This window comes from Stomoxys calcitrans, chromosome 4 (genome assembly GCF_963082655.1).
Source record: "Stomoxys calcitrans chromosome 4, idStoCalc2.1, whole genome shotgun sequence".
Classification (NCBI taxonomy): domain Eukaryota; kingdom Metazoa; phylum Arthropoda; class Insecta; order Diptera; family Muscidae; genus Stomoxys; species Stomoxys calcitrans.
The window spans coordinates 86,346,554-86,373,657 of NC_081555.1; the positions used below are offsets into that span (position 1 = coordinate 86,346,554).

The 27,104-nt window shown below is 39.4% G+C and overlaps 1 protein-coding gene across 2 annotated transcripts in view; it reads right to left on the bottom strand.

Moving 5' to 3' along the window:
* Positions 1 to 27,104, bottom strand: part of LOC106093114 (myb-like protein I) — a 520,509-nt gene that overhangs the window by 357,474 nt on the left and 135,931 nt on the right. For both annotated transcript variants that reach the window (XM_059366944.1, XM_059366945.1), the window contains exon 2: positions 12,121 to 14,764. In XM_059366944.1, coding sequence (XP_059222927.1) covers positions 12,121 to 14,485 — 2,365 coding nt within the window. In that variant the 5' untranslated portion in view covers positions 14,486 to 14,764. The remainder of the gene's footprint in view (positions 1 to 12,120; positions 14,765 to 27,104) is intronic.

Genomic DNA, 27,104 nt, shown 5'->3' on the forward strand with positions numbered 1-27,104 from the left:
TAAGAATTGCACCCCCTAGAAGCTTTAGAAGTCAAGACCCAAGGTCGATTTATATCGCAGCTATATTAAAACATGGACCGATTTGAACCATACTTAGAGCTGTTATTGGAAGTGATACCAGAACACCACGTGCAAAATTTTAGTCAAATCAGAGGAGAATTGCGCCCTCTTGAGGCTCAAGAAGTCAAGACCCAAAATCGGTTTATATGGCAGATATATCAGGTCATGGACCGTTTTGAACCATACTTAGAGCAGTTGTTGGAAGGAAAACCAAAACACAACGTTCAAAATTTCAGCCAATTCGGATAAGAATTGCGCCCTCTAGAGGCTCCAGAAGTCAAGACCCAAAATCATGGCAGCAAAATCATGGTAGCTATATCAAAACATGGACCGATTTGAACCATACTTGGTTGTTGGAAGTGATACCATAACACCATGTGCAAAATTCAGTCAAATCGGAGGAGAATTGCGCCCTCTTGAGGCTCAAGAAATCAAGACCCAAGATCGGTTTTTATGGCAGTTATATCAAAACTTGGACCGATTTGGCTCATTTCCAACCCCAACCCACCTACATTAAAGAGAAATATTTGTGCAAAATTTCAAGCGTTTAGTTTTACTCCTTCAGAAGTTAACGTGTTTTCGACAGACGGATTGACGGACAGACAGACGAACAGACGGACGGACAGACGGACGGACGGACAGACGGACCGACAGACGGACGGACAGACGGACGGACGGACAGACGGACGGACAGACGGACGGGCAGACGGACGGACAGACGGACGGACATGGCTAGATCGACTTAAAATGTCATGACGATCACGAATATACAATATATACGTTATGGGGTCTTTGACGCATATTTCAAGGTGTTACAAACGGAATGACGAAATTGGTATTACCCCCATCCTATGATGGAGGATAAAAAAAGAAATGTACCATATCGAAACCTTTGCAAAAACTAACTCTGTTTGAATCTTAGCTTTTGACTTGACCGCCTAAGTGAGTACTGAATATCGAATATTAACCTGCGTTTTGTTTAAGTATGTCTTTACCCATAACAATTTTTTGCTTGGCTTCAAACACATACAAAGCCTTAAATTTTTCTATGTGTAAACAAACAAACAATGAATGTTAGAAACACTCACACAACTGCAATTGTATGCCTTTCAAAGGCTACCAAAATGTTGGAATTTTGTTAACAACATTTCACTTATGGCCATTCTTGGCTTGCCTTATGTTCCGAATTTTGTGCTACATGATTCGCAGTCATGTCAACTCAATTTACTGGCAATGGACAAGCAAACAAACGAACAAACAAACAAACAGACCAACAAACACTGCTTGGCATAATGTAATTTTGGCCAAAAATGAAATTGATGCAAACTAAATAAAACAAAAGCGAAAAGACGACGAAGAAAAAAAAATCATATTTTAAAGCTTACTGTGTTTGAACACATATGATGTATGGACACTCAAATGTTTGCCCTGTAGTTTTTGGTCCGTTTTTTTGAAATTCGTATAATTTATGGTGCCTTCAGGATACATTGCTCACACAACATGATGTATTAACAACAATTTTCAAATTGTTTTAAACCACATACACATGCAATTTATTCTTAAATGCAGTACAAATAACACCGAACATAACTACCATCTAAATGAGGCGTTAAATCAAATGTTGAAGTTTCCCTTTGCATTGTGAATATTTAAAAATTATGACATGCCATTAATCGTTAAATGTGAAGAGTTATGGCAAGTGATTGATTTTAGTTCGAAACGTGAACATGATATAAAGTTGCAGAAAATGGATAATGGTTGTTGTGCAGACACAAAATCCCTTTGTATCCTGCAGCGAATGTATTTTGTTGAATACCGTTATTTGTGATAACTGACAAGGCTATCATAATACCGGTTTGAAAATAAATATGTTAGATAAACTACATGAGAGGATGAATAAATATTTTCCCAAGTAGGAGTTTTTTTTGAAGAGAACTCTTTAAACAATTATTAAAAAATTCAACAGTTAAAATTTTTTTACTATATTGTTATGGCTGGGAAGCCAATTAAAATGAATTATGGCTAAGATCTTAAAATTTTTTTCAAATGTTAATTATTTAATTTTTTTGGATATTATCATAGGAGTATATATCGTTGCTATAAGTTCACTTTTTTTTGCCGAGGAGGCTTAGATATGACTATTAAGAAATCAATAAAATTAATAAATAAATTGTAACTATTTTTGGTCGAATGGAATTTGTTCAAATGTACTACTCAAAAGCTCTAAATAATGGGTTTGATCGAACTTATACTAAACGAATTTTCAGTTACTACTTAGAAAGCTAGAGACGATCGACATAACTTTGACGAATCTCGATGATACTATTTTAAGGTATTGGAGAGGACTCCTCTTCGAATCATATGTATACACATTTATCGGACTGCTTTTAGGTGCCTACCAGGTCTTTGCAACGTCAAGTCCTTGATTTCGTGCTGGACGAAGGGAGAAGCAGACTTCTGTAGTGTATGTAATGAAGAGGAAAAGTTGAAGAGGGTTGAGCACCTTTAGAGCACCACTGTACCGCAATAGCGAAGAAAAGACTCAGGGTGAACACGTGATGGTATGAGCTGATCCCATCTTCAATCCATTCTCCCATCGCCTTAAGTCTCATAGCCGCAGTGGCTGCCTCACACTTAATCTGTATGTCAATGGGTCGGATAACTAGTATAGTCTTTAGTGCTCTAGTGGGCGTTGTCCTAATCACTCCGCCTTTGCTAAGACAACATGTTCTCAGAACGTGTTGTATGGCCCTTGTGTTGCACTTTTTCTCCATAGCAGTCCACCAAACTACTGAGGCGTAAGTAAGTATTGGTTTAATCACGGACTATCCTCGGATTCAGGCCCCTTTTCGAGCCCACTGCCCTTCTACATAGTGCCCAACATCTTTGAGCCTTCTCAGTACTTTCCTGAATGTGACACTTCCAATTCAGTTTCCTGTCCAAGATCACACCTAAGTATTTGACCTTGTCAGATATCGAAATCGTCTTATTGAGGAAACGTGGTGCGTTAAGTTGGCCCACACTTGTCTTCCTCGTGAGCAGGCATATTTCAGTCTTCTCTGGGTTAACATTGAGACCTCTGGGTCTAGACCTACACTAATAAGATATATTTGTGCAAAATTTCAAGGACGGACATGGTTAGACCGACTTAAAATGTCAAGACGATCAAGAATATATATACTTTATGAGGTCTATGATGCATGTTTCGAGGTGTTACAAACGGAATGACTAGAATGACTAGTTTCGAGGTGTTACAAACGGAATGACTAGATAAGTATACCCCATCCTTTGGTGGTGGGTAAAAAAAAAGAGCGATATATTTATTCCAAAATATATAGAGAGTAAATTTTTAGAACTATAGGAAAGTTAAAAAAAGACACGTAAAATTCAGAAAGATGCATGTAATATTTATTTGAATCAATAGTACGGTCCATATGTTTAAATGTTTTAAAATAATTTCATTCAAGTGTTGACCGTGACTGCGCCTCAAATGGTCCAATTAGTCCAATTATGGCACACTCTTTCCAACATTTCGGCCGGTATTTATCAATTGAAGCGGGCTTGTCTGTATAGACATTAGCTTTAACAAAGAATAGTCTAAAGGCGTTAAATCGCACGACCTAGGGGGCTTATTGACCGGTCCCGAACGTGAAGTATAATGTTCACCGAACTCGCCTCTCAATAAAGTTCATCGCACGCTTCATTGTGTTCAGCGACGAAGCTCATTTATGGTTCAATGGCTACGTAAATAAGCAGAATTGTCCATTTTTGAGTAAAGATCAGCCAGAAGCATTGCAGGAGCTACCAATACATCAAGAAAAAGTCACAGTTTGGTGCGGTTTATGGGCTGGTGGCATCATTGGACCGTACTTCTTTAAAGATGATGAGAATCGTAACATAACAGTGAATGTTGAGCGCTATCGTGAGATGATATCCAACTTATTTTTGTCCAAGCCACATGCATGACATGTGGCTTCAACATGTGGGTGTGGTACTCTTCACTCCAAAATGGACAATTCTGCTTATTTACGAAGCCATTGAACCAATAATGAGCTTCGTCACTGAGCACAATTAAGCGCACTATGTACTTTATTAACAGGGCACGCATTTTGACAAAAAAAATTCGATAATTAGCTAGCGTTGTTCGTTTGTAAGACGATTGATTCATTGTTAAATTATAGACCAAACGGAAGATGTTTGACAGTGAAACAAATCACGAAACGTGCGTGAGCTGCTTAATCCAGTGTTGGCAAAATGATTATAGTTAAAAAAAACACCCTTTACATATGTTTCATTTTATTACCCACCACCTTAGGATAAGGGGTATATTCAGTTAGTCATTTCGTATTCTGTATCATTGTAAAATTCTAAGATGATTAAACCATATCCGTGTGACTGTCCGTCCGTATGTCTGTCAGTTGTAATCACGCTAGTTTTTAAAAATTGAGATATTCAGTTGAAATTTTGCTAAGACTCGTTTACACAGGTTAAGTTCTTCAATAGGGCATATCTACTATATTTGGATATAGTTGTCATAAAGACCGATCAGGCGATTTAGGGTCTTAAGTCCGTAGAAGCCGTATTTTTTGTCAGATTTTGTTGAAATTGTGACAGGAAGTTGTTCTAAGGGTCCCAACCTTCAAACCGAATATGGCCCATATCGGACCATATTTACATATGGCTGCTATAAGGACCGATGTGATGGTTTATGTGAGTAGATTGAAGCCTCCCGTTAACTGATTCACATATGGTTCAGATCGGTCAATATTCAAATGTAGCTGTCATATATAGCGATCTGCCGGTTAATGTTCTTGATAAAAGCTGCATTTATTGTTTTAAGCCTTCCGTCATCACACCTAAATATGGTCCAGATCAGGCCATATGCATGCCGCGATATGCAACGATCTGCCGATTAAGAGTCTTAGGTCTATAAAAGCTACAATTATTATTCGATTTCGCTAACATTTGACACAGTGAGTTGTTTTAAGCCTCCCGACATCCGACTCAAATATGGTTCAGATCGGACTATATTTAGATATAGCTGTCATATAGACCGATCTGCCGATTAAAGGTCTCGAGCCCATAAAACCCACAATTGTTATCCGATTTCGCTAAAATTTGAAAGAGTTAGTTGATTAAAGCCTACACTCAACCAAATTTGTTATTCATTGTTTGCTAAAACAGCCGCTTGAAATTTTGCACATGTAGGTCGGTTGGTATTGACCGATGGGCCGTATCGGTACATGTTTTGATATAGCTGCTATATAAACCGATCTTGGGTCTTGACTTCTTGAGCCTCTAGAGTGCGCAATTATTATCCGATTGGAATGAAATTTTGCACGACGTGTTTCTTTATGATATCCAATAATTGTGCCAAGTATGGTTCAAATCGGTCCATAACCTGATATAGCTGCCGTATAAACCGATCTTGGGTCTTGACTTCTTGAGCCTCTAGAGTGCGCAGTTCTTATACGATTGGAATGAAATTTTGCACGACGTGTTTTGTTATGATATCCAATAAATGTGCCAAGTATGGTTCAAATCGGTCCATAACCTGGTATAGCTGTCATATAAACCGATCTTGGGTCTTGACTTCTTGAGCTTCTGGAGGTCGCAATTCCTATCCGATTTGGCTGAAATTTTGCAAGACGTATTTTATTCTTACTTTCAACAACTGTGTCAAATAAGGTTCAAATCGGTTCATAACCTGATTTCGGTTGGTATTGACCGATGGGCCGTATCGGTACATGTTTTGATATAGCTGCTATATAAACCGATCTTGGGTCTTGACTTCTTGAGCCTCTAGAGTGCGCAATTCTTATCCGATTGGAATGAAATTTTGCACGACGTGTTTCTTTATGATATCCAATAATTGCCCCAAGTATGGTTCAAATCGGTCCATAACCTGATATAGCTGCCGTATAAACCGATCTTGGGTCTTGACTTCTTGAGAACTCGACAAATGCGATCCATGGTGGAGGGTATATAAGATTCGGCCCTGCCGAACTTAGCACGTTTTTACTTGTTAATAAATTTTATTGGAAGAGTTGATTTTAATTTGTGGAATATTTCTGTAAAGAAACTACCTGATTCATCCATTGCTATACATTTCGAAATGTGGCTAAGCTCGCTCTCATTTTTTGTTATTGCTCTACTAATGTGTACATGGCTGACATAACCTTTTGTTTTTAAAGAAAAAAGTTTATGGAATGTATACATTCAGTGCTGATTATAAACATCCACTGAGACACACATTTACATTTGATTTTAGTTTTTCTTCTAACAGTCCCTTCATAACTAAGCATCCGTAATTTTCAGCAAACAACAGACTTTTCGACAGTCAGTCTGCTGCTCTGAAATTGTAGCAGACAGTGTTTGCTATTTTCAGCAAACTTTTTCTATGAGTGTACTGATATCCGACTCAAATATGGTTCAGATTTGTCTTTATTCAGATATAGCTGTCATATAGATCGATCTGCCGATTAAGGGTCTTTAGGCCATAAAAGTTGAATGTATTACCCGATTTCGCTGGAATTTGACACAGTGACTTGCAATTAGCCTCCCATAACCCGACAAGCAAACGGTCCATATCAGACTATATTTAGGCATAGCTGCCATATATACCGATCTTCAAATTTGTGGTCTTAATCCCATGAAAAGCGGAATTGTTCCCCGATTTCGCTGATCAAATATGATCCAGACCAGCCCATATGTTCCAGGGGAGTTTTTATAAAAAAGGATAGTTAATTTAACTCGATTTTACCAGGTTTTTAATACGTTGAGTCACCATTTCATAAAATTGCCAAATGAATTGTAGGGACCCATCTGCCCTTCCTAGGGTTAAACCAAAATATCTATTTTCTCTGTTTCATAATTTTATGGAAATCACATTATTGGCATAACAAATGTTTACCAAAAAATAAAATATACAAGTATTCATCAATTAAGGCAGCAATTTGTTTTGAGGATACTTTGCATAATTGTTTTGTACTATAAAAAAATTACTTTCTGTGTGTACTTTCAATTATTCTAAATGCTTTGCGCTTTTTCCCATAAACAAGCTGCAATTAATTTCCGGGCTTTAAATATATTCTCTGATCTCAATATGGAAAAAACTGCTTCAATTTTTTATGTCTCTCAATTGTGCCATTGAAAACATTTAAACTTCCACTCTATTAACTTTAGCAGACTTTTTGCCATCTTTTTGCCATTTTCCCCCGTCTAAACTCATTGTGCTCAATTTATGCCCTTTATGTATTGTAGTCATAAATACTGTCTGTCTGTTGGTTGAATTGTAATGTCTAGCATATGTGCTGCTGCTGGTGCTTTGTCTAATGCGGAAATTGCCTCCCTACTGTCAAATTATTCAAAATTATTATTATGATGATAATGGGAAATGTGATAATGATAGCTATGTTCATGATTATTTAAAAAGCCTCAAATTTGGCCAAAACTGTTTATCTGGCATGTGGCAAGTTTCCTAATTATTTCGATCAAATTAATATTGGAAAAATTGTTTGGCTACTAACTGGCCCTATGTGTATGGGCCAATGCGCTTCAACGCGCCCCATCAATTGAATATTGAATTTGCATAATATTGTTGTTGTTGTTGTAGTATTTCAATTGCATTTTAATAAGAGCTTTAGTTTTGTAAAATTTCTAATTGCCTCTGGTTCGCATAGAATCCTATGTGGCAAAAAAATGCAAATGCCTAAATGCCATTCAAGTTGGCCAAATTAAATCCCGGTTTGGTGTGTGTGTGTGTGAGTGTGTTTGTAACAACTATTTGGTAATTTATTTTAAATTTAATTGAGCATCACTTTCGTTCATTGGCTTTTAGGTACGTTCGATGGTTTTTATTTGCGGAAACGGAAATGGTTTGTGTTTCATTGAAGGGTGTTGAATAGTTAAAGGGATTGATATCCAAACTCCCGGGTAATGCAGTGGTATGTGGATTTGCGTTTTTTTTTCATTCCCTTTATTCTGAAATTAGGTTTAGTTTAGAATCTGCTTATTTGGAAGTCATGCGGTGGCGCAGTGTTTGTTGTTAGTGTTTATTTGGTATTAATTGCAATTTAAATTAAATGCAAACAATATCGAAAATTAACATTTTAAAGTATTTTTTTTTTACATAAATTATTTTGAATTTGGAGCAGGGCAAAATAAATTAATTTGTTTAGGCTTAATTTGCATTTAATAAGGGTGAACTGAAAACCAAGCACAAAAAAGTGGACTTTATTAAATAAAAAAAAACTTTGCTTTAATAAAAACTAAATTAAAGGCTAAAAAATTTAATTTAATATGTAATTTGAGTTAAATGGATTGTTTGGTTTTTTGGGTAGGAGTTATATATTACAATTTGTAAGTAGGGAAATTTCATTAAGGACTTTTAATATTTGCCCTTATTTGAGTTAGTTAGAAAAGCTGTCCCCTATACATTTGCTCCCAATTTCGATATCAGATTCGTCCTTTAAAGTTTTCTCTCGAGTTTTGTGTTGTCCCAGTCGACCAACGCTTCGGCTTGGGGAGGTTTTTGGGGGTGGGGCGACCACCAAACATATATAAATGAACAAACAACAAGTGAAACGATATTTCGACAAAATTCCATGAAAATGGATAATTTTTGAACTCATAGAAGCTATATCTAGGACGAACCCAGCACAGAAGTCAAAAGTTTAACGCAGCTCAGCATTCCAAAATTCAGATAAATCGCGTAATCGGGACTCAATGTGGATTCGAGACAGTAAATCAGGAGATCGGCATGTATGGCAGCTATATACAAATATGTTCCGATCCAAACCATACTCCACTCGATCGACAAAGGGCCTAATCCCAGTGCCGAATTTCATCGAAATCGGCTAATAAGTGGTGTGATGAGAATCATATGTCTTCTAACCTGGATAAGTGCAAGAAAATTACCTTTTGCAGAAGATTTGCTTTATTCACTACGTATTTCATAAATGGCCATCGACTGGATGAGATACCTCAATTTAACGACTTAGGGGTTATACTTGATAGCAAGCTGAGGTTTGACGCTCATATTGATCGATGTCTGCTATAGGTTTTGTCAAAGGTGTTCGAAGGAAATTAATGACCCTTACTTGTCTAAATGTCTCTATGAGGCCGACGCACAGTGGGAGGAAATCGAAAAAAAAAAACTTAAAAAAAAGCATATTTTTGTGAGCGCAAATGTCTTCGTAAATTAAAATACAAAGCAGATCTCGGTGCAAATTGCAATAAAAAAATAAGAGTTGAACATCTCCAAAACTTTTTTGTAGAAATTTTTACAAAAAAAAATTTTGAAGTCGGAAAACAAATGAAGTTTTGGCAGCCCCAAAAATTTTTCGGAGTCCCGAGGTAACCAACTTTAGGGGCCTGCCAAGAGGCGCCCGGACCATCTAGGGCCTTGAACACGAAGCCGCTAACACCTCAACTCTCACCATTCCAAATTTCAATGAGATATCTCTACCCGTTCTCACACATCATATTTTTTTTTAAGTTTTTTTTTCGATTTTCTCCCACTGTGCGACGGTGGAATATGGCTCCATCGTGTGGTCTCCTAGATACAGTTTAGAAAAAACTCCTCATTTTTGCTCTTAGGGGACTGGGAGGGGATGATCTGTTAAATCTTAGTTTTTCGCTTAGCATTTAGTCGAATAACTCTGACAGTTTAGAGTATTTACAGTGTTATAACTGTGAAATTGACATGATAGTGTAATGCTCCATGTTTATGACTTGTGAAATGTGCATATTTATAACAAACTAGCTGGACAGGGTCCGCTGCGCTGCGCCTTCTTTCACTCTCTTCTTCTTTATCTGAGCCCTATACTGGCACGATCAGAGAAAAAGCACTGTTTGGGGGTACTGGTACGACCATTAAGATATTTCGCCGCAATGTGGATATCATATTGGTGCTCTATTCCCAAATTTCTTTCATTTCTTTCAGACACCAAGGAATACATTTTTATATCAGATTTGTACTCTGCTTTTAAATTCCTTTCATTTGATACCCAAATTGCCCAATGCGGTGAAAGAGTCCTGTTGGGGGATTTTTTTGGGGGTGGGGGACCCCCGAACACTTTGGGTGAAATTTGTATACCAAGTTCGTACTCTACTCTTTAATAGCTTTCATTTGATACCCATATTATCCCAATCGGTAAACATGTTCGTCCGAGTGGGTTTTGGGATGGGGCGTCCCCCCCAAGTTATTCGGCCCAAAAATTTTATACCGATTTCGTGTATTTGGAGTACCATAAGGTGACATACAAAATTTCGTTTAAATCGCTGCTCACATCTCTGAGATCTGACGTTTTTGAAAATTAAAGTATAGGGAAGGGTCCGCCCCCCCTTCGGATATCAAAAAATGTAGTACCCTATATTAACCAATAGCCCAAATTCTACCATCTGTGAAAATTTCATGAAAATCGGTTCAGCCGTTTTTCAGTCTATACGAAACAGACAAACAAACGGACGGACCCTCCCCATTACCTTAATTTTCAGAAACGCCAGATCTCGGTATGGGTGGTGCGATTTAAGGGTAATTTTGTATGCTAAAAATAAAAAATTGGTATCCGAAATTCACAATTCAAATATATATTTAAACCAATCACGACAATATGGGACTAAAATGAAAGGTATTTAGGATAAGAAAACGTATCTGATATCCAGTTGTCGGACGGAATTAGGGGGACCTCGTAACCCCCAAGAAACCCCTAAATCGGACATATTTACCGACCATGGCAATATGGGACTCAAATGAAAGGTATTTGCGAGTAGAATCCAAATTTGGGATCAAGTTTCTGGGGGTCCACCCCTTTCCCAAAATACCCCCAAACAGGACTTATTTACTGACCACGGCAATACAGGGCTTCAATAAAAGGTATTTGAGTGGAGAATACGAATCTTTTATTGAAATATGGGGCCAAGTGTTTTGAGGGCCGCCCCTCCCAAAAACACCCCCCAAAGAGGACAATTTATGACCATAGCAATATGGGCCTCAAATGAAAGGTCTTTGGGAGTAAAGCAAGAATTTGATATCAATATTGGGGAAAAGTATCTATGGGGCCACCCCACCCCCATTATACCACCCATATAGGACGCATTTGCTGTTTTAGAGTAGAACACGAATCTGATATATATTTTCAAGGCCAAGTCACTGAGTGGCCACCCTAAGTGTTTGGGGGACGCCTCATCCTATAAACTCTCCTTAACCATTGGCAATAAACAAAAGGGGGGACCACCTCACCCCTGAAAACACCCTAATTTGGAAATGCTGGTTTTAGTTGATTTCTGCAAATGTCGATACAATATATGTTTCAACGTGCCATCCCAGGTCTACAGAGTTCACAGAGGAAACGCTTTTTAAGGGATTTTTTAATGTCAAGAAATCAATTAAAAAATAAATAAAAAATTACTTTCAAGCATAACTTTCAATGAGCAGATCTGAAGTTCAGTATTTCTTCACTTCTATTTACTGGATTTTAAAGCTCTTCTGTGAATTTTGCAAAAATCACTACATTTAACAAAACCATTTATTTGACCTTCGTGAAACAATTTGTCCAGATTTCACATAAATCAAATACCAAAATGTTGTTTTCTTTCTTTTTTTTTGGAAATTAAATCTAGAACATTCTCATAATACATGTTCCAAGGAATTAAGACAAACAAAGAAGGAAAATCGAACTCCTACATAAAGTATTTTGTTACCACTTTACAGACAAGTGGGTTAATGGAATTTAATGTAATCGCATGATTTATGAATCACGCCAATGAAAGGGACTTCTCCATAGGCAAGAACCCTTCGCCTTTGTCCCCACAAAACTGCTGAAGTTTCAAAACCAGACAAGAGAAAAGGAGGAGTGTCATAAATTATTTACGTGGCCATACTTAAAAAACAATTATGTCCCGCTGTAAAATAACAAATTATCACAGCAACCCAAAAATGGGGAAAAAAACGCAACACCAGATAAGGGAACAAAACGCAGACCCAAAGCAAAAACCAACAAAAAAAAAAACCGTCAAAGAAAGGATTGCGAAACATAAGCAATAAAGTTCACTTACCTGTTGCTAAACCCGTATCATTTATGCTGGACGTTGATGTTGAGAAGCCGGGAAACTTGCGCCATCCTTTGCGATTCCAAAAGCTGCGAGCTTTAGACTCCACCACAACCACTGGGCCGGGATCTTCGGCCGCTCTTATTTTGGCACAATTTAAAATACGTCGACCACAGGCAGCACGCGTAAAAAACCCCGATGAATTTAGGGCGGTATCATCGTCGTCGTTCATTGTCATCATCATGGCGGCGGCGACGGCCCCATCCGTTGGCAAATAGCCATGCGAGAGGGTGGGATGTTTATTGCCAGCCCCATGAACTTGAGGCAGATGTTTTATGGCCGAGGAGTGGGAGCGCGACGAGGCATTGGTGTCGATGCATGTGTTGGCCCTTTGAAAGGAGCGACAACTTTGTGTGGCATAAGCAAAGGCACTTTGTTGGGACTTATTGGAGGTGGCCAGGGTTGGCGCAGCAGCGGATGATGTCTGCATCTGCTGGCCAGCGGTGCGTGAGTTCATCAGGGCATTGGTTTTATGCAAACGCAGGGATCCTATATAGCTCGCTCCACTACTCCCACTAAATCCGCTGTCCAGATCGGCAGCTCCCAGGCAGGAGGTTTGCAGCAAACCAGCCGCTATAGTGGCCGAGGAGGTCAAGGGGGCTATAGCACCCCCTCCTACTGTTGCCGTGGCCCCAGGATCACATATGTTGTCCACTGATGATGAGGTTAGACGCAAGGGCTGCCCCGAAGCTGAGGTGACACTGACAGTTGGAGCCGTGGGTTCCTTGGGTGGGGCATTGGTGCTGCTGCCAGAGGTGGGACTGGTATTGGGTGGACTTTCTGGCATTAGCATGGCCTCTACGGATAAATTGAGTTCTCCCAAAATTTTATGATGCCTATTTTGTACTCTTCTCAACTCCTCTTCCACCAACTGTTGGGTTAGCGAGCCCGCAGAATGCGAGGTGGAACGCAATTGTCTATGGCTGGTCATGGAGTTCGATGATGACGATGTGGAGGAGGCGGAAATTTCTTCATAGAAATTCTCTGGCGTTGATATGTTGCTGGGCGCCCCTCCTCCCACGGCCCCGGCAAGCGAAGATCCTGCAGCTACCGCTGACTTAGCTGCCGCCGAAGAGCCTGGATTATTGGAAAATTGTTTCTGATGTTGTTGCGTTAGTCGCACCTGATACGATTGTCGGGTGGCGGGTGAGACCAAAAGTTTATTCTTTTTACCCTTGGACAGCAAAGCGCGAATGGAGTTGGGCGGAGCTGGTGTTAGATCCTCTTCATCGGCCACTAATTGGGAGCTGGGTATGTTGGTGTGGCGCATTGCCGCTCCAGGTTCATAGTAGGCATATGAATAGTCATGGTGTTGTTGTTGCTGCTGCTGCTGATGTTGTTGTAATTGCAGCAATTGCATGGAGGTGGTCTGAGGCATTTGCGACCATTGCTCGTCCATGCTATGGGTCTGATGCAGGCGTCCCAAGGTTTTTGTATGCCTCACTAAGCCAGCACCTTTGAAAGAGACCATGGGCTCTGGGTCAGCACATATTTCAATGGCATCCAAATCGGCAGTCATTTGTTGTTGCTGGTGAAGGTGAAGTTGCTGCTGTTGATGCTGCTGCACCTGATGATGATGATGGTGGTGATGATGATGTTGGTGTTGATGCTGTGTCTGTGCCTGTGCCTGTGGTTGTCGAATGCTGATCTTTCGACAACTTTTGTTGGCGGCACCACCTCCGCCGCCAGCATTTGTGGGGCTAACAGATGAGGGCAGTGTTGGCGTGACATCAACCTGAATTGTACTCTGTTGCAAGGACATCATTGTCTGAGTGGCAGATATGGGGTTTTTTGGAGATAAGTCTTCAAAGGGCAGTGTGGGGGCAGTATTCTTGTATTTAGGCATTGTTCTAGCTGATGATGCGGGCGTAGCAGCTCCTCCTGCTCCCCCTCCTGCGGTTGCTGACATGGAGACATTTTGCCTCACATTTTGGCCAATTTGTTGGCGTTCCAAAAGGGGGGATGTAGGTGGCTGCTGCTGCTGTTGCTGCTTTAAGTCCCCGGCTACATTTGTAGGGGGCTGTTGTTGTTGTTGTAATTTCTGTTGTTGCAACTGTTGCTGCTGCTGTTGGCCACGTGTGATTAAATGTTGCCTTTGCTGCTGCGGTTGCTGCTGTGTAGTGTAATAATTTTGATTTGTCACCGGCTGTTGCAATTTCCCCTGCTGCTGCTGATGCTGTTGCTGATGGTGATGATGATGGAATGTATGCAGCCCGGATTGTTGTTGCTGCTGTTGTTGTTGCAATTTCAAATCTTTTGGCGATTTGTTGTTGGAACGTTGATTTCTGCCTAAACCTAAACAAGCCTCCATGGTACATTGTTATTGATGTCAATTTGGTGGTTTCTCCCGCCCAGATGTTGCCGTTGCCACTGTTGCTGCTGCTCTCGATGTCTCTGTCGTTGCCACTGCCGATTTGTGGTTGATTGCTAATTGCCTTGCCAACTGTTACTCAATGTCTGTGAAAGCCACAAATTTTGTTTGAGTTTGCTTTTTGGGGTTTTTGGTCTTCGTCGGCAATTAACCGCCGCGTCAATGTCTTGCCTTTCGTTAACAGCGCCCGGAAGGGCGGCTGCGGTTTTTGTTGTCTCTCTGTAATTGAAAGATTATAAATGACAAATCAATTAAGTATGCCCAACAACGAATGGAAAAACTGTGTTGCTATTCACATTTGAGTGATGTTTTTTTAATGAAGTAAAATGTAGTGAAATTTTCGGGCAGGAATAAATTAGTTTAAGAGGTGATGGTGGAGATTGATGTGTACAAGATAATATTTACGTAAAGTACATATATGGATTAAAATCAGTTAGCCTTAATGGGTAAAGAAACAAGTCTGGATATACAATAGGATCACACTTTCCAAGTTGTTTGCACGGTTTCTCTTTAGAAAGCAGAAAATTAGGCAATCATGAGAATTCCTACATGTAGGTGATCAAGATGTATAATCAGAAGACCAATTCGGCTGTCTTAGCACACGGCATGGTTGTTGGAGGTCAGGGTCATGGAGGTCATCGTGAAAAATGTCAGCCAAATCGGATAACAATAGAGCTCTTTTCAGGACGATTATGGTCCAGGTCGGTACATGTTAGGAATTAGGGTTTTAAGCCCATTTAAAATCCCCATTTTAGTAAGCGATTTCACTGAAATTTGAGACAGTTGCCTGAACTGAACATAGTCCAGATCGGACTACATTAGATATAGCTGTAATGTAGTCCGATATGCCGATTTAAGGTCTTAATCTCATAAAAACTGTATTTTCCAATTTCGCTGAAATTTGGTGAGTTTGACTAATTTTCCCAATTGGCCGAACCAAATGTGTTTCAGATCAGACCATATTCTGCTATAAATTTGGAACATGGAGTTGCACTAGGCAATTGGGTATCCGAACCGCGTATGGTCCATATCAGACCGTATTTGCATATAGCTGCCAAATGGACCGATCTGTGATCATAAGCCATAAAGTCATCATTTATATCCCGATTTCCCTGAAACTTTAAACCGTGACTTGTATAAGACTTCTCGGCACCAGAACCGAATATGATCAAAATTGGCCAATACGTGGACATTTATACAGATATAGTAGGTTTGAAATAAAATAGGATAGTAAATAAATCCATGTAGGTGGGTATCCATAGTTCAGCACGGCCAAACTAATTGTAATTTTACTTGTTGTTTAGGGACGGATTCAGACTATACATGGCATAGATGTTGGAGGTTATAGGAGGAATATTTCAGCCAAATCGAATAATAATTGTGCCCTCTAGAGCCTTAGGAAGTAAAATCGGGAGGTCGGATTATATGGGAGTTTTATCAGGTTATAGACCGGTTAAGTCCCATATGGTCTGTAGGACCTCTAGGGGTACAAAGAGTACAATCGGGGGATCGGTTTATTGTATTAAGCCTATAGTAAATATAAATTTAGTATTAAGGATATGATAGCATTGGCTGCTAAAGCCTAAAGCTAAAGATTGGTTTATATGGGGGATATATACGAATATGAACCATTGGGACCAATCTTGATAAGAATTTTGGAGGTCATAAAATAAACCGAATCGAATGACAATTGCTCCCAGTAGATCCTCCAAGAAATCAATGTGGTAGATCGGTTTATATGGACGTTTTATAAAGATACAGTCCGATATAGACGGCGATCAAGAATACCGGAGTTTAAAATTGCTTGATGTTGAAAATATAATGACAAGATTAGTGAGTGACTTGCCCTATTATTATGTGTATATGAAGAAAATTGAAAAAAATAGCAAATTTAAATGTAAAGGAGCGGGAACGGAGCGGAGCGAAAAAATTGCCGGAGCTGAACGGAAAAACGTTTGCCGTAGCGGGAGCGAAGCGGAAAAAAGTAACCGCTCTGGATCCCTGGTCCACACCAATGTACATCCATGGAGCAGGGATCTGGAGCGGGTAACTTTTTTCCTGCGGGAGCTGAACGGAAAAACTTTTGCCGTAGCGGGAGCGGAGCGGAATAGTCATGATGAGGAAGAAGAGACCCGAACATGATCCAGCACTTGCTCTGATCATGTCCGGTTCTACAGGGACACAGGCTTTCTGTGTTTTCTAGGATCTTGCAGATGTGTCTCTGGGAAGTCTCCCCAAATACGTCACCCCAATAGACGGGATTTTCTGATGCTAGTCGAGTAGGATCACTGGTTGGCACTAACCAAGCAGACACTCATATGAGCGTGAATCAAGAATATCGCAGTTTAAAATTGCTTGATGTTGAAAATATAATGACAAGATTAGAGTGTGACTTGCCCTATGATGATGTGTATATGAAAAAAATTGAAAAAATAGCAAATTTAAATGTAAAGGAGCGGGAACGGAGTGGAGCAAAAAAATTGCCGGAGCTGAACGGAAAAACTTTTGCCGTAACGGGAGCGGAGCGGAAAAAAGGTACCCGCTCGGGATCCCTGCTCCATGGATCTACATTGGTGTGGACCAGGGATCCGGAGCGGGCACCTTTTTTCCGTTCCGCTCCCGCTACGGCAAAAGTTTTTCCGCTCAGCTCCGGCAATTTTTTTTGCTCCACTCCGTTCCCGCTCCTTTACATTTAAATTTGCTATTCTTTCAATTTTTTTCATATACACATCATCATAGGGCAAGTCACACTCTAATCTTGTCATTATATTTTCAACATCAAGCAATTTTAAACTGCGATATTCTTGATTCACGCTCATATGAGTGTCTGCTTGGTTAGTGCCAACCAGTGATCCTACTCGACTAGCATCGGAAAATCCCGTCTATTGGGGTGACGTATTTGGAGAGACTTCCCAGAGACACATCTGCAAGATCGTAGAAATCGCAGAAAGTATGTGTCCCTGTAGACCCGGACATGATCAGAGCAGGTGCTGGTTCATGTTCGGGTCTCTTCTTCTTCTTCACGACTATTTTCGCAATACAGTCTCCGCTCATACGGACGATCGCACATTTCCCGATTATTACTCCCATAATAGAACTCATTGACATCTTATCTAAGGTCAGCAGTTTCTTCATCCTCTTCCGGTCAAAGGTAGGCCAAAGTGCCCTGGCAGTTCGGCACTCATGAACACTCACACTTTGCTACCGCCTCTCCACTGGCAACCCTTTTTGCTATATTCAGAGTTCGACAAGTAGCTAGATTGCAAGTCCAATTGGTTGGGTTTCGGTGAAGCAGCCCCTCTTGGCATATTCGTCCGCTAACCATGGACCATTTCTCATCTCTCAAAATATGTTTAATACTCGTAGACTCATTATGGAAAATATCAGACATATATTGATTTCAGAAAGTCAATTACGTAAAACTATGTTATGAACAGAGATGGCCTGTCGGAATCTATGATGTATGTGGCATACATTTCAGACGTATAATACATACGCCGAAAATGTCGTAAACCTATCCAACAAGTAAAGTTTTTGACATAATTAAAAATTTTTAAAGAAATCATACATCTAATTTAAACTTTGATGATTGTGGCCACCCTCCTGCATAGGTTAGAGAGGGTGTGTCTATGTTCAGCTGTTTTTCCCCCTCACTAATACTGGTGGCACTTGTGATTAACTTAGCGTGGTCAAACTGCTCCATGGAGCGCTGACTATAAAAAGATTTAAAGCAAAAACTTTTTATCATAAAATTTTTAATTATTTATATAGACGCTATAGCAACAACAAAGAATCTAAAACAGTGATATGATATCGAAACTCAACAAGTAGGAGAGCTTTTACGATGTTAATGAAGTTTACTACTTTGATTATGTTTTTTACAAGTGATGTTTTCGACGTTTACAACTTTTTGACAGTCAAAGACCTACAAAATTGTCATACGGACCATCTCTGGTTATGACTTAAAATAATAATAACGTAGGTCTTACATTTTTACTTCAATGAAGTGTTTTGTACTTCTATGGTATCCATTTATTCTTATAAATGGGTACCACCAAATACGTTCACTTGTTTAATTCTTCCCTTGAATTAGCAACAGATAAAGTGAGGCAATTTTAAGCTTATGTTTACACTATAAATTGTGAGAAACCAGCCATGATTCAAAACGGGGAACATAAACAAAGTAATCGCAACCGCATTAGCGAAACAAATATGTGAATGCATCTTCACTGGAACGCTATCATCACGCATGGCAACAAAATAGTTGACAAAAAACAACAGGAAAACACACACACACACTCACTCACTTCTTCGGTAGTAAGGTCCTGGTGACAATTACAAGTCATTCATACTTAACAACATAAACATTAGCAGCGATAAAACAAACACCCGTCTCAGTCAAAGCAACTGCTCTGGAATGAGCGACAACAGTCAGCAGCAAATAAACAAAGCCATAACTTGGAGGCTGGGACACCACACCGACATCGAGAAACATGGGCTCTGGTGTTGTAAGCGATTTTTTGCTCCTCGGATGCTGCTACAAAATTCTGTTAATTAGCAGCAATTAATCTGTAGTGTGGATGTAATTCATACTTGTCAACGACAATATGCCAGCCATGCAGTCAACCAGTCAACTAACCAACACAAGAGCGGGGCACAAGAAACACCAGCAACAGGACAAGAAACGCAAAAAAAAAAAAAATAAAAAACGCCTTGAGTACAACTATTCACAATGGCATAGTTGTGGTCGCACGAAATAAGGATGCACCATAAACCGGGCATGTTTGTTACTAAGGCAGCAGCGACCGAATCATAACGCATTGGTATGTCCAGCGGCAAAATTGTACAAAATACAGAGAAATACGTGGTGAATACTACTATCACATGCAGAATTGTGTCCTCGCGATTGTATGGATATTAGTGTCGGTAATAGCAAGGAGTATCTTTATGTAGGAGGTTGGTATGATCGGCTTAAATAAATTATTGAGACAGGGATAAGGTGGAGAATACCTGGCATGACTTTATCCACCTTTCGTATCTCCGTCACCGCAACCCACGTAGGAGCTGCAATGGCTTGTGAAGAAGGCAAAACAAACAAGTTAAAAGACATTAAGTTCGGCCGGGCCGAACTTTGGATACCCACCACCTCGGGTATATATCTAAACCCCCTGTCGTCACAATCCGGTGAAAATTGGATAACTTAAGCACCCAAATTCGGCACGGACATTGAGTGGTGTAGGTCTTCTTGGCAGCTAAATCCAAATTTAAACCGATTTGAACCACATTAAGGTCGGATATGGGGGGCTCAGAACAACTCACTGTTTCAAATTTCAGGGAAATCGGGTAATAAATAAAGCTTTTATGGGCTTCAGACCCCTATATGGTAGCTATATCCAAATATAGTCCGATCAGATCCATATTTAGGTCGGATATTGGGAGATCTTAGCCTACTCTCTGTTTCAAATTTCAGTGCAATCGGGTTATAAATAAAGCTTTTATAGTCTTCAGACCCTTTAACGGGAGATCGGTCCATATGGATGTTGAGAGGCTTAAAAAAACTCAGTTTCAAATTTCAGCGAAATCGACTAATAAATAAAGCTTTTATGTGCTTCAGGCCCTTTATCGGGAGATCGGTCTATATGGCAGCTATATCTAAATATAGACCGATGTCGGGAAGCTTAAAATAACCCTCTGTTTCAAATTTTACCGAAATCGGGTAATAAATAAAACTGTTATGGTCTGCAGACCCTTTATAGGAAGATCGGTCTGTATGGCAGCTATATCCAGATATTGTCCGATCTGAAACATATTTGGGTTAGTTGTTGTAAGCCTTAAACTGCTCACTGTTTAAAATTTCGGTAAAATCGGTTAAAAAATTAAGAATTTATGGGTATTAGACCCATTATCTGCAAATCGGTCTATATAGCAGCTATATCCAAATAGGGTCCGATTTGGCCCGTTCAAGAACTTAACCAATGTGAATCAAAAAATCGCATCTGTGCCAAATTTCAGACCACTATCTCAATTTTTTAAGGCTGTAGAGTGATTACAGCAGACGGACGGACAGACACACGGACATCGTTTAATCGGCTTAGAATTATACGACGATCCGAATTATACATATTTTGTAGGGTCGGAAATTGATATTTTAATGTGTTGCAAATGAAATGACTAAATGAATATACCCCCTATCCTACAGTGGTGGGTATAACAGGAAAAAAAGGGAAATGAGGTACAAATAGGGTGCGATGCGAACTCTCACTACACACAGCGGGGGAATTCGAAAAAAAGTAGTAAAAATATGCCGTGTGGGAGCGATAGAGAAAACTCTTTGGAATGGTAAGAGCTGAGGTGTTAGAGAGATTGTGTGCAAAATTTCACGGCCCTATGTTGTCCCAGCGCCAGATTGCGCGGACAAGCTGATGCATACGCCTTATCAGCGTGTCGTCTCCGGTCTTAAAGAGTTCAGCCGGCAACCCAACGGCTCCTGCTGACTTATTGTACTGCAACGTGGAGCTCGTTTCGACTAGGTGGTACACTCATGGTCCCCATCACCAGATACCAGCAGCTGGGAAAAGTGTTCTTACCTTATCCTCAGCACACTATCTGTATCAGTAACCAGATTTCGTCCTTTATCTCTGAAGGAGGGTGTGCCTGTACTAAAGCCATCGGTTTGCTGTTTGATATTTTGGTAGAATTTTCGGCTCACACTCACGTCTTTCCATTTTCCCCTTCTTCTTGCGGAAGAAACGATTCTCCTATCTCCCTTTCTTCTGACACCTCTCCTTCATCTGGTACCTTGCTACACGCAACAAAATAATTCGTTTCACATAAAAAAAGTTTTCGCCAAGTAAACTTTGTGACTGTCGAAACACGTTTGCCATTAAAGAGTTTTTGGTTTTACAACACAAGAAAGGTTAATTTACGGTATGCGAAATTGTTTAAGGGTTTACAATGAACAAAGTTAGCTACATTCAATAATGCTACGTTTATGGCTAACGTTTGATATGTTAAAGCGAAACGTTAGATAGTTACAATAAAATAACAATTTCGTAATAAATGTATTTTGTTTCCCCATAAAAACGTCTCTTACATTTTATTTGTTTGCGTTTGCTGACCGCAAAATTCCCAAAATTGTAAATACCAGGGTGTTTACCCATTTATACCCAAAAGCTGGGTATTTATAATTTTGCAGATATCTTGGGTATAAAAACATTTTTCAAACATTTTTTTTGAAGATTTCGGATTCTTTGTATATAAACATGACCTTCTGATCTCATGAAATCGGATTTCAGTTATATATAGCCGGTATATAGACCGATTTACAGACTTGAGGCAATAAATTTGTCATTTTTTACTCCGATTTCGATGAAATTTGGCACAGTGAGTTCAGGTAGACCCCTACTAATTTCTGTGAAGCGAGGTTCATATAGGACTATATTTCGATATAGCTGCCCTAAGACCGACTAAGTTGAGTATCATCCAGGTCGGACCATATTTGGATATAGCTGCCATATAGATCGATCTCCCGAAATAGAGTATTTAGCCCATAAAATGAGCATTTTTCATCCAATTTTGATTTATATATGTTTCTTTTTTATACCCACCATCATAAGATGGGGGTATACTAATCTAGTCATTCCGTTTGTAACACCTCGAAATATTCGTCTGCGACCCCATAAAGTATATATATTCTTGATCGTGTCGACGTTTTTTGTCGGTCTAGCCACGTCTGTCCGTCCGTCTGTCGAAATTACGATGGAGATCGAACGCGTTAAGCTAACCTCTTGAAAATTCGCACAGAAATTTAATATCGATGTAGGTCGTTGGGGATTTCAAATAGGCCATATCGGTTCAGATTTAGATATAGCTCCCATATAAACCGATCTCCTGATTTGACTTCTTGAGCCCTTGGAAGCCGCAATTTTTGACCAATTTGGCTCAAATTTTGCAGATAGTGTTCTGTTTTGACTTTCAATAACTGTGCGAAGTACGGTCCAAATCGGTTTATAACCTGACATAGCTCCCATATAAACCGATCTTCCGATTTGATTTCTTACTCCGCTGGAAGCCGCAATATTCATCCGATTTGTCTCAAATTTTGCAAATAGTGTTCTGTTATGACATTCAATAACTGTGCAAAGTACGGTCCAAATCGGTCTATAACCTGATATAGCTCCCATATAAACCGATCTACCGATTTGAATTCTTGAGCCTCTGGAAGCCGCATTTTGTGTCCGAATTGGCTCAAATTTTACCGATAGTATTCTGTTTTGATTTTCAAAAACTGTGCGAAGAACGGCCCAAATCGGTCCATAACCTGATATAGCTCCTATATAAACCGATCTCCCTATTTAACTTCTTGAGCCCCTGGAAGCCGCAATTTTTGACCAATTTGGCTCAAATTTTGCAAATAGTGTTCTGTTATGACATTCAATAACTGTGCAAAGTACGGTCCAAATCGGTCTATAACCTGATATAGCTCCCATATAAACCGATCTACCGATTTGAATTCTTGAGCCTCTGGAAGCCGCATTTTGTGTCCGAATTGGCTCAAATTTTACCGATAGTATTCTGTTTTGATTTTCAAAAACTGTGCGAAGAACGGCCCAAATCGGTCCATAACCTGATATAGCTCCTATATAAACCGATTTCCCTATTTAACTTCTTGAGCCCCTGGAAGCCGCAATTTTTGACCAATTTGGCTCAAATTTTGCAGATAGTGTTCTGTTTTGACTTTCAGCAACTGTGCTAAGTATGGCCCAAATCGGTCTATAACCTGATATAGCTCCCATATAAACCGATTTCCCGATTTGACTTCTTGAGCTCTTGCATACGGTGTTCTGTTACGACTTCACGTAACTGTGCCAAATACGGTCCAGATCAGTTTAAAACCTGATATTGCTCCCATATTAACCGGTCTCTCGTCCATGCTTGTTCCTTTTTCTTGAAGCTTTAATTTTTGGTGGTTTGACAGAAGTTTGGTGTGTAGAATAAAATATAAAACTAAATTTTTTTTTGAATAAATTTTTAGCAGAATCCATGTTGCATATGCAGGCTGCGTAAAATCATGAGAATGAGTTCAGAACAAGTGTCCAACCTCGAACTTTTTGCCAATAACATGGGAGCCTCTTGCCAATTCCATACTTTCAAAAGGTATATGAAGTAATTTCTGAGGTTTTTATCCCTACAAAAGTAAGAGAACCACTTCGAGCCGATAAAAGCAGCAAAAGTTTGCATGATGGATTCTTTAATGAAAAGTTCAGTGGCAAATTTTCAAGATAAGGAAAGGCCTAGGTATTTTTCATCGCATGTTAATTAATCTTCTTTAATAATCCCTCAACCATACATTATGCTGTTCCTTTTTCTGTTCGGGAAACGTTTACTCACAATTCAATTTTGAACTACCACCTTTTTAGTACCACATCGTTTATGCCAATTCTAACTTACTACTAACCTAATGCTAAAGCATCTTTTGTCCGCATACAAGGAGCATATTTTATGTGGCACCAGCATCCATAGATGTGGTGCATGTATGGATAGCCCATTTGAACATGTGTGCCGATGCGGACCATGGACCCTAGGCATGTCTGCAAAACTATGAAAAGAATGGTGGTGCTATAGATGGAAGCCAGCCGCACTAAATTCTCGGTTGGCGGCGTGTGCTGCAAACACTGTGTACAAACAACTTGGAGGACAACATCACTTGGAGGGCATCATGCATCAGGCACAGTTGGTACTCGTACTAGCAATAGCAACATATAGCAGATACAGCTTTGTTTTGCCAACTACATAAATGCGGCAGTCAATTTTCCCATTCTGTGTGCGTTGCTGTTCCGCATTTCTTTTTATTACGGTCTACTACGATATCTGTAGGTATGTCTGTCCAGTGGCAGCGTAACAAAACTATTGTTGGGTGACAACAAATTGTTTTCATTCATTCGCTCAGTCATTCATTTATTTGGTTCTATGTCGTTGTTGTTGAATATTGCTGTTGCTGCCATGTCATTGTTTGCTGCTGCCTCTGCTGCTATTACTACTGCCGTACAATGTTGTTTTAAAAGTTGTTGGCTCGTTGACTTTTTGCTGCTCTTATTTTGCCATTCAAGCCATTGGAGAGCATATGGGGATACTTTACAATACACAACAACAAACCACTGGTAATATTGGGTTCCATGGAGCTGTGGTGTCCGAGCCTGCAACTACTTCATAGTTTATATTGTTGCACCAATTAACACTGCTGCCTTCAACTATTTCAAATTTTTGCTGTTGTTCTTAGTTATTTTTTTTTAGCTTCAATATCAATGTTTGTAGATTATGGTATGGTATAGAGAAGTTCGTTGCATCTTGGACTCACTCAACTTTACAGACTCCGTGGCTCGTGCTTAAACATTCTGTTTCTTTGTAGAGTGTTCATGCATGGCATAACCGAGAAATGCATTTTGAATTTGATCATTGCCATATGGTAGAATATGTCGGTGTTGTTGATTTGCTGGATTATTTCGTCATTGATCCCAAGCAATCAAGTCCAATAGGTCGAATAAGACGGTGTGGGTTGCCCCCTTGGAGGTTAGAGAAGGGGAATGTGGTCAACATTGACACCCTGTATTAATGATTTAGACCAACATTTTCCATATTCCTAAAAGCCTATGTCCTCTTCTTTTTATCGCTCAGATCAACAGATATTGGGTTGGCCAAAAAGTAATTGCGGATTTTTCATATAGTCGGCGTTGACAAATTTTTTCACAGCTTGTGACTCTGTAATTGCATTCTTTCTTGCTTGCTTTAGAAAAAAGTGTAAAAAAGTATATTTGATTAAAGTTCATTCTAAGTTTTATTAAAAATGCATTTACTTCCTTTTAAAAAATCCGCATTTACTTTTTGGGCAACCCAATAAAAAGTGGTGAACTTATTTCCAATTGTTTTCGGCGTTTGGCCCACTGTGGGGCGTGAGCAAAAACTATCACCTATGTGACCACCTTGTCAAAAGACACAAGGTGGTCACCTGATCTACTGTGGCAGCAGTCCTATAGACCTTATTTAAATAAAACAAGGTTTATAGGACTATACAATGTTCAGCTTAGGCGAAAAATGATTTTCTACTAAAGATATTTTCATGAAAATCAAAATTCAGTTAATTCAGTTAACATTTTTGTTTACCCAAATTTTAAAGAACCACTATTCCTCTTCCCCCGAAAGTAAATATTTAAATGTTAGGCATTAAATCCCTTTTTAGAATTTATTAGATTTTCCTCACAAGTTTTGCCTGAAATCACTTTAGGTAACCAACAAGTCGCTTTAACCACACATTTTCTTAGTTGTTTCATTTCTTCCTTTCCTCCCCAAGGAAAAATTCTCTGAGCGTAAACTATTTAGTACCGCATTTATGAAATCCCGTTGTGGTCTTTCATTCAATTTCACAAAATCATTTGCCATGAACTGAGGTTTGGGATGTAGAGACAATAAAAAGGGAATTTCTGTTTCTTATATCCAACGAATCGCTCAAATCATAGAACGCATCTAGAACAGACGAAATTCCCAGAATTGCTGCCATCATAATAATAACCAAGAGATTTATTTCCAAGACAACAACTACGAATGATCCATTAATTGAATAATTTCGTATGAATTTTCATTCCAACCGTGGAATGGATAAGGTTAGGGGGTGTGGGGAAGAAAGTATTTCAGTTGAAATGTGTTTAATAACCAAATTGGCAATTAATCACAACACGGAAAGCGTAAAAAATTATTCGAAGAATTTTTGAAAAATGAGTACGGATAAGACGCAAACTAATCAATCTGAAGACCACAAGAACACAAACAGATGGTGAAAATCTGTAAACCAAATATGGAAATACATGAATCGACATGTCGTGACGAAAATGAGACTAATGCTGGAAATATTTGAGTTGTAGTCGTAGCAGATGAAGTTTAAAAGGTTTCAAACATTTTGTGGTTTATTTTCGTAAACATTTTCGTTAAAATATTCTTAAAATTTTAATATTCATCAATAATACTTTCGGGAGACAATCTACCTTACGGCGCCTTGATCTCCCGACTAAATGTAATGATTTTAGGATCCAATGTCATCCAAAAATTAACCAGAAAGCAAACAAACTTGACTGCAAATATTATACAGAAGAACTCTGCAGATGGGCAACGGTCTATCATCGGGAGTCCACCCGGCAAGTACGCAATAACTGCAGGTTCCCGTGTCCTGTGAAACAACACACCGACATTCTAACTCTACAACCAACAATACACTGATTAGACAAAACTACATTGACTTGTCCACCTGCGAGGATACTTGCGATGGAATCTCAGAATTTGGAACTATCCAGCTTTACGATACGAATAAACATGCAAGCAAATCGTATATTCAGACCCGATTTCAACTGGAATCTAAACTCCCGATGAAGAGGCGAGCACTTCGCTAGGGTATGCTCCCCCTGCTTCATTCCAGCACAAAGTTTTCGACATATTTGAAGCACAAAGACTTTTGTGTGCATGCAGTAGGCACTACCATGAAACGATTTGCGCTGATTTCAACGAAATTTTT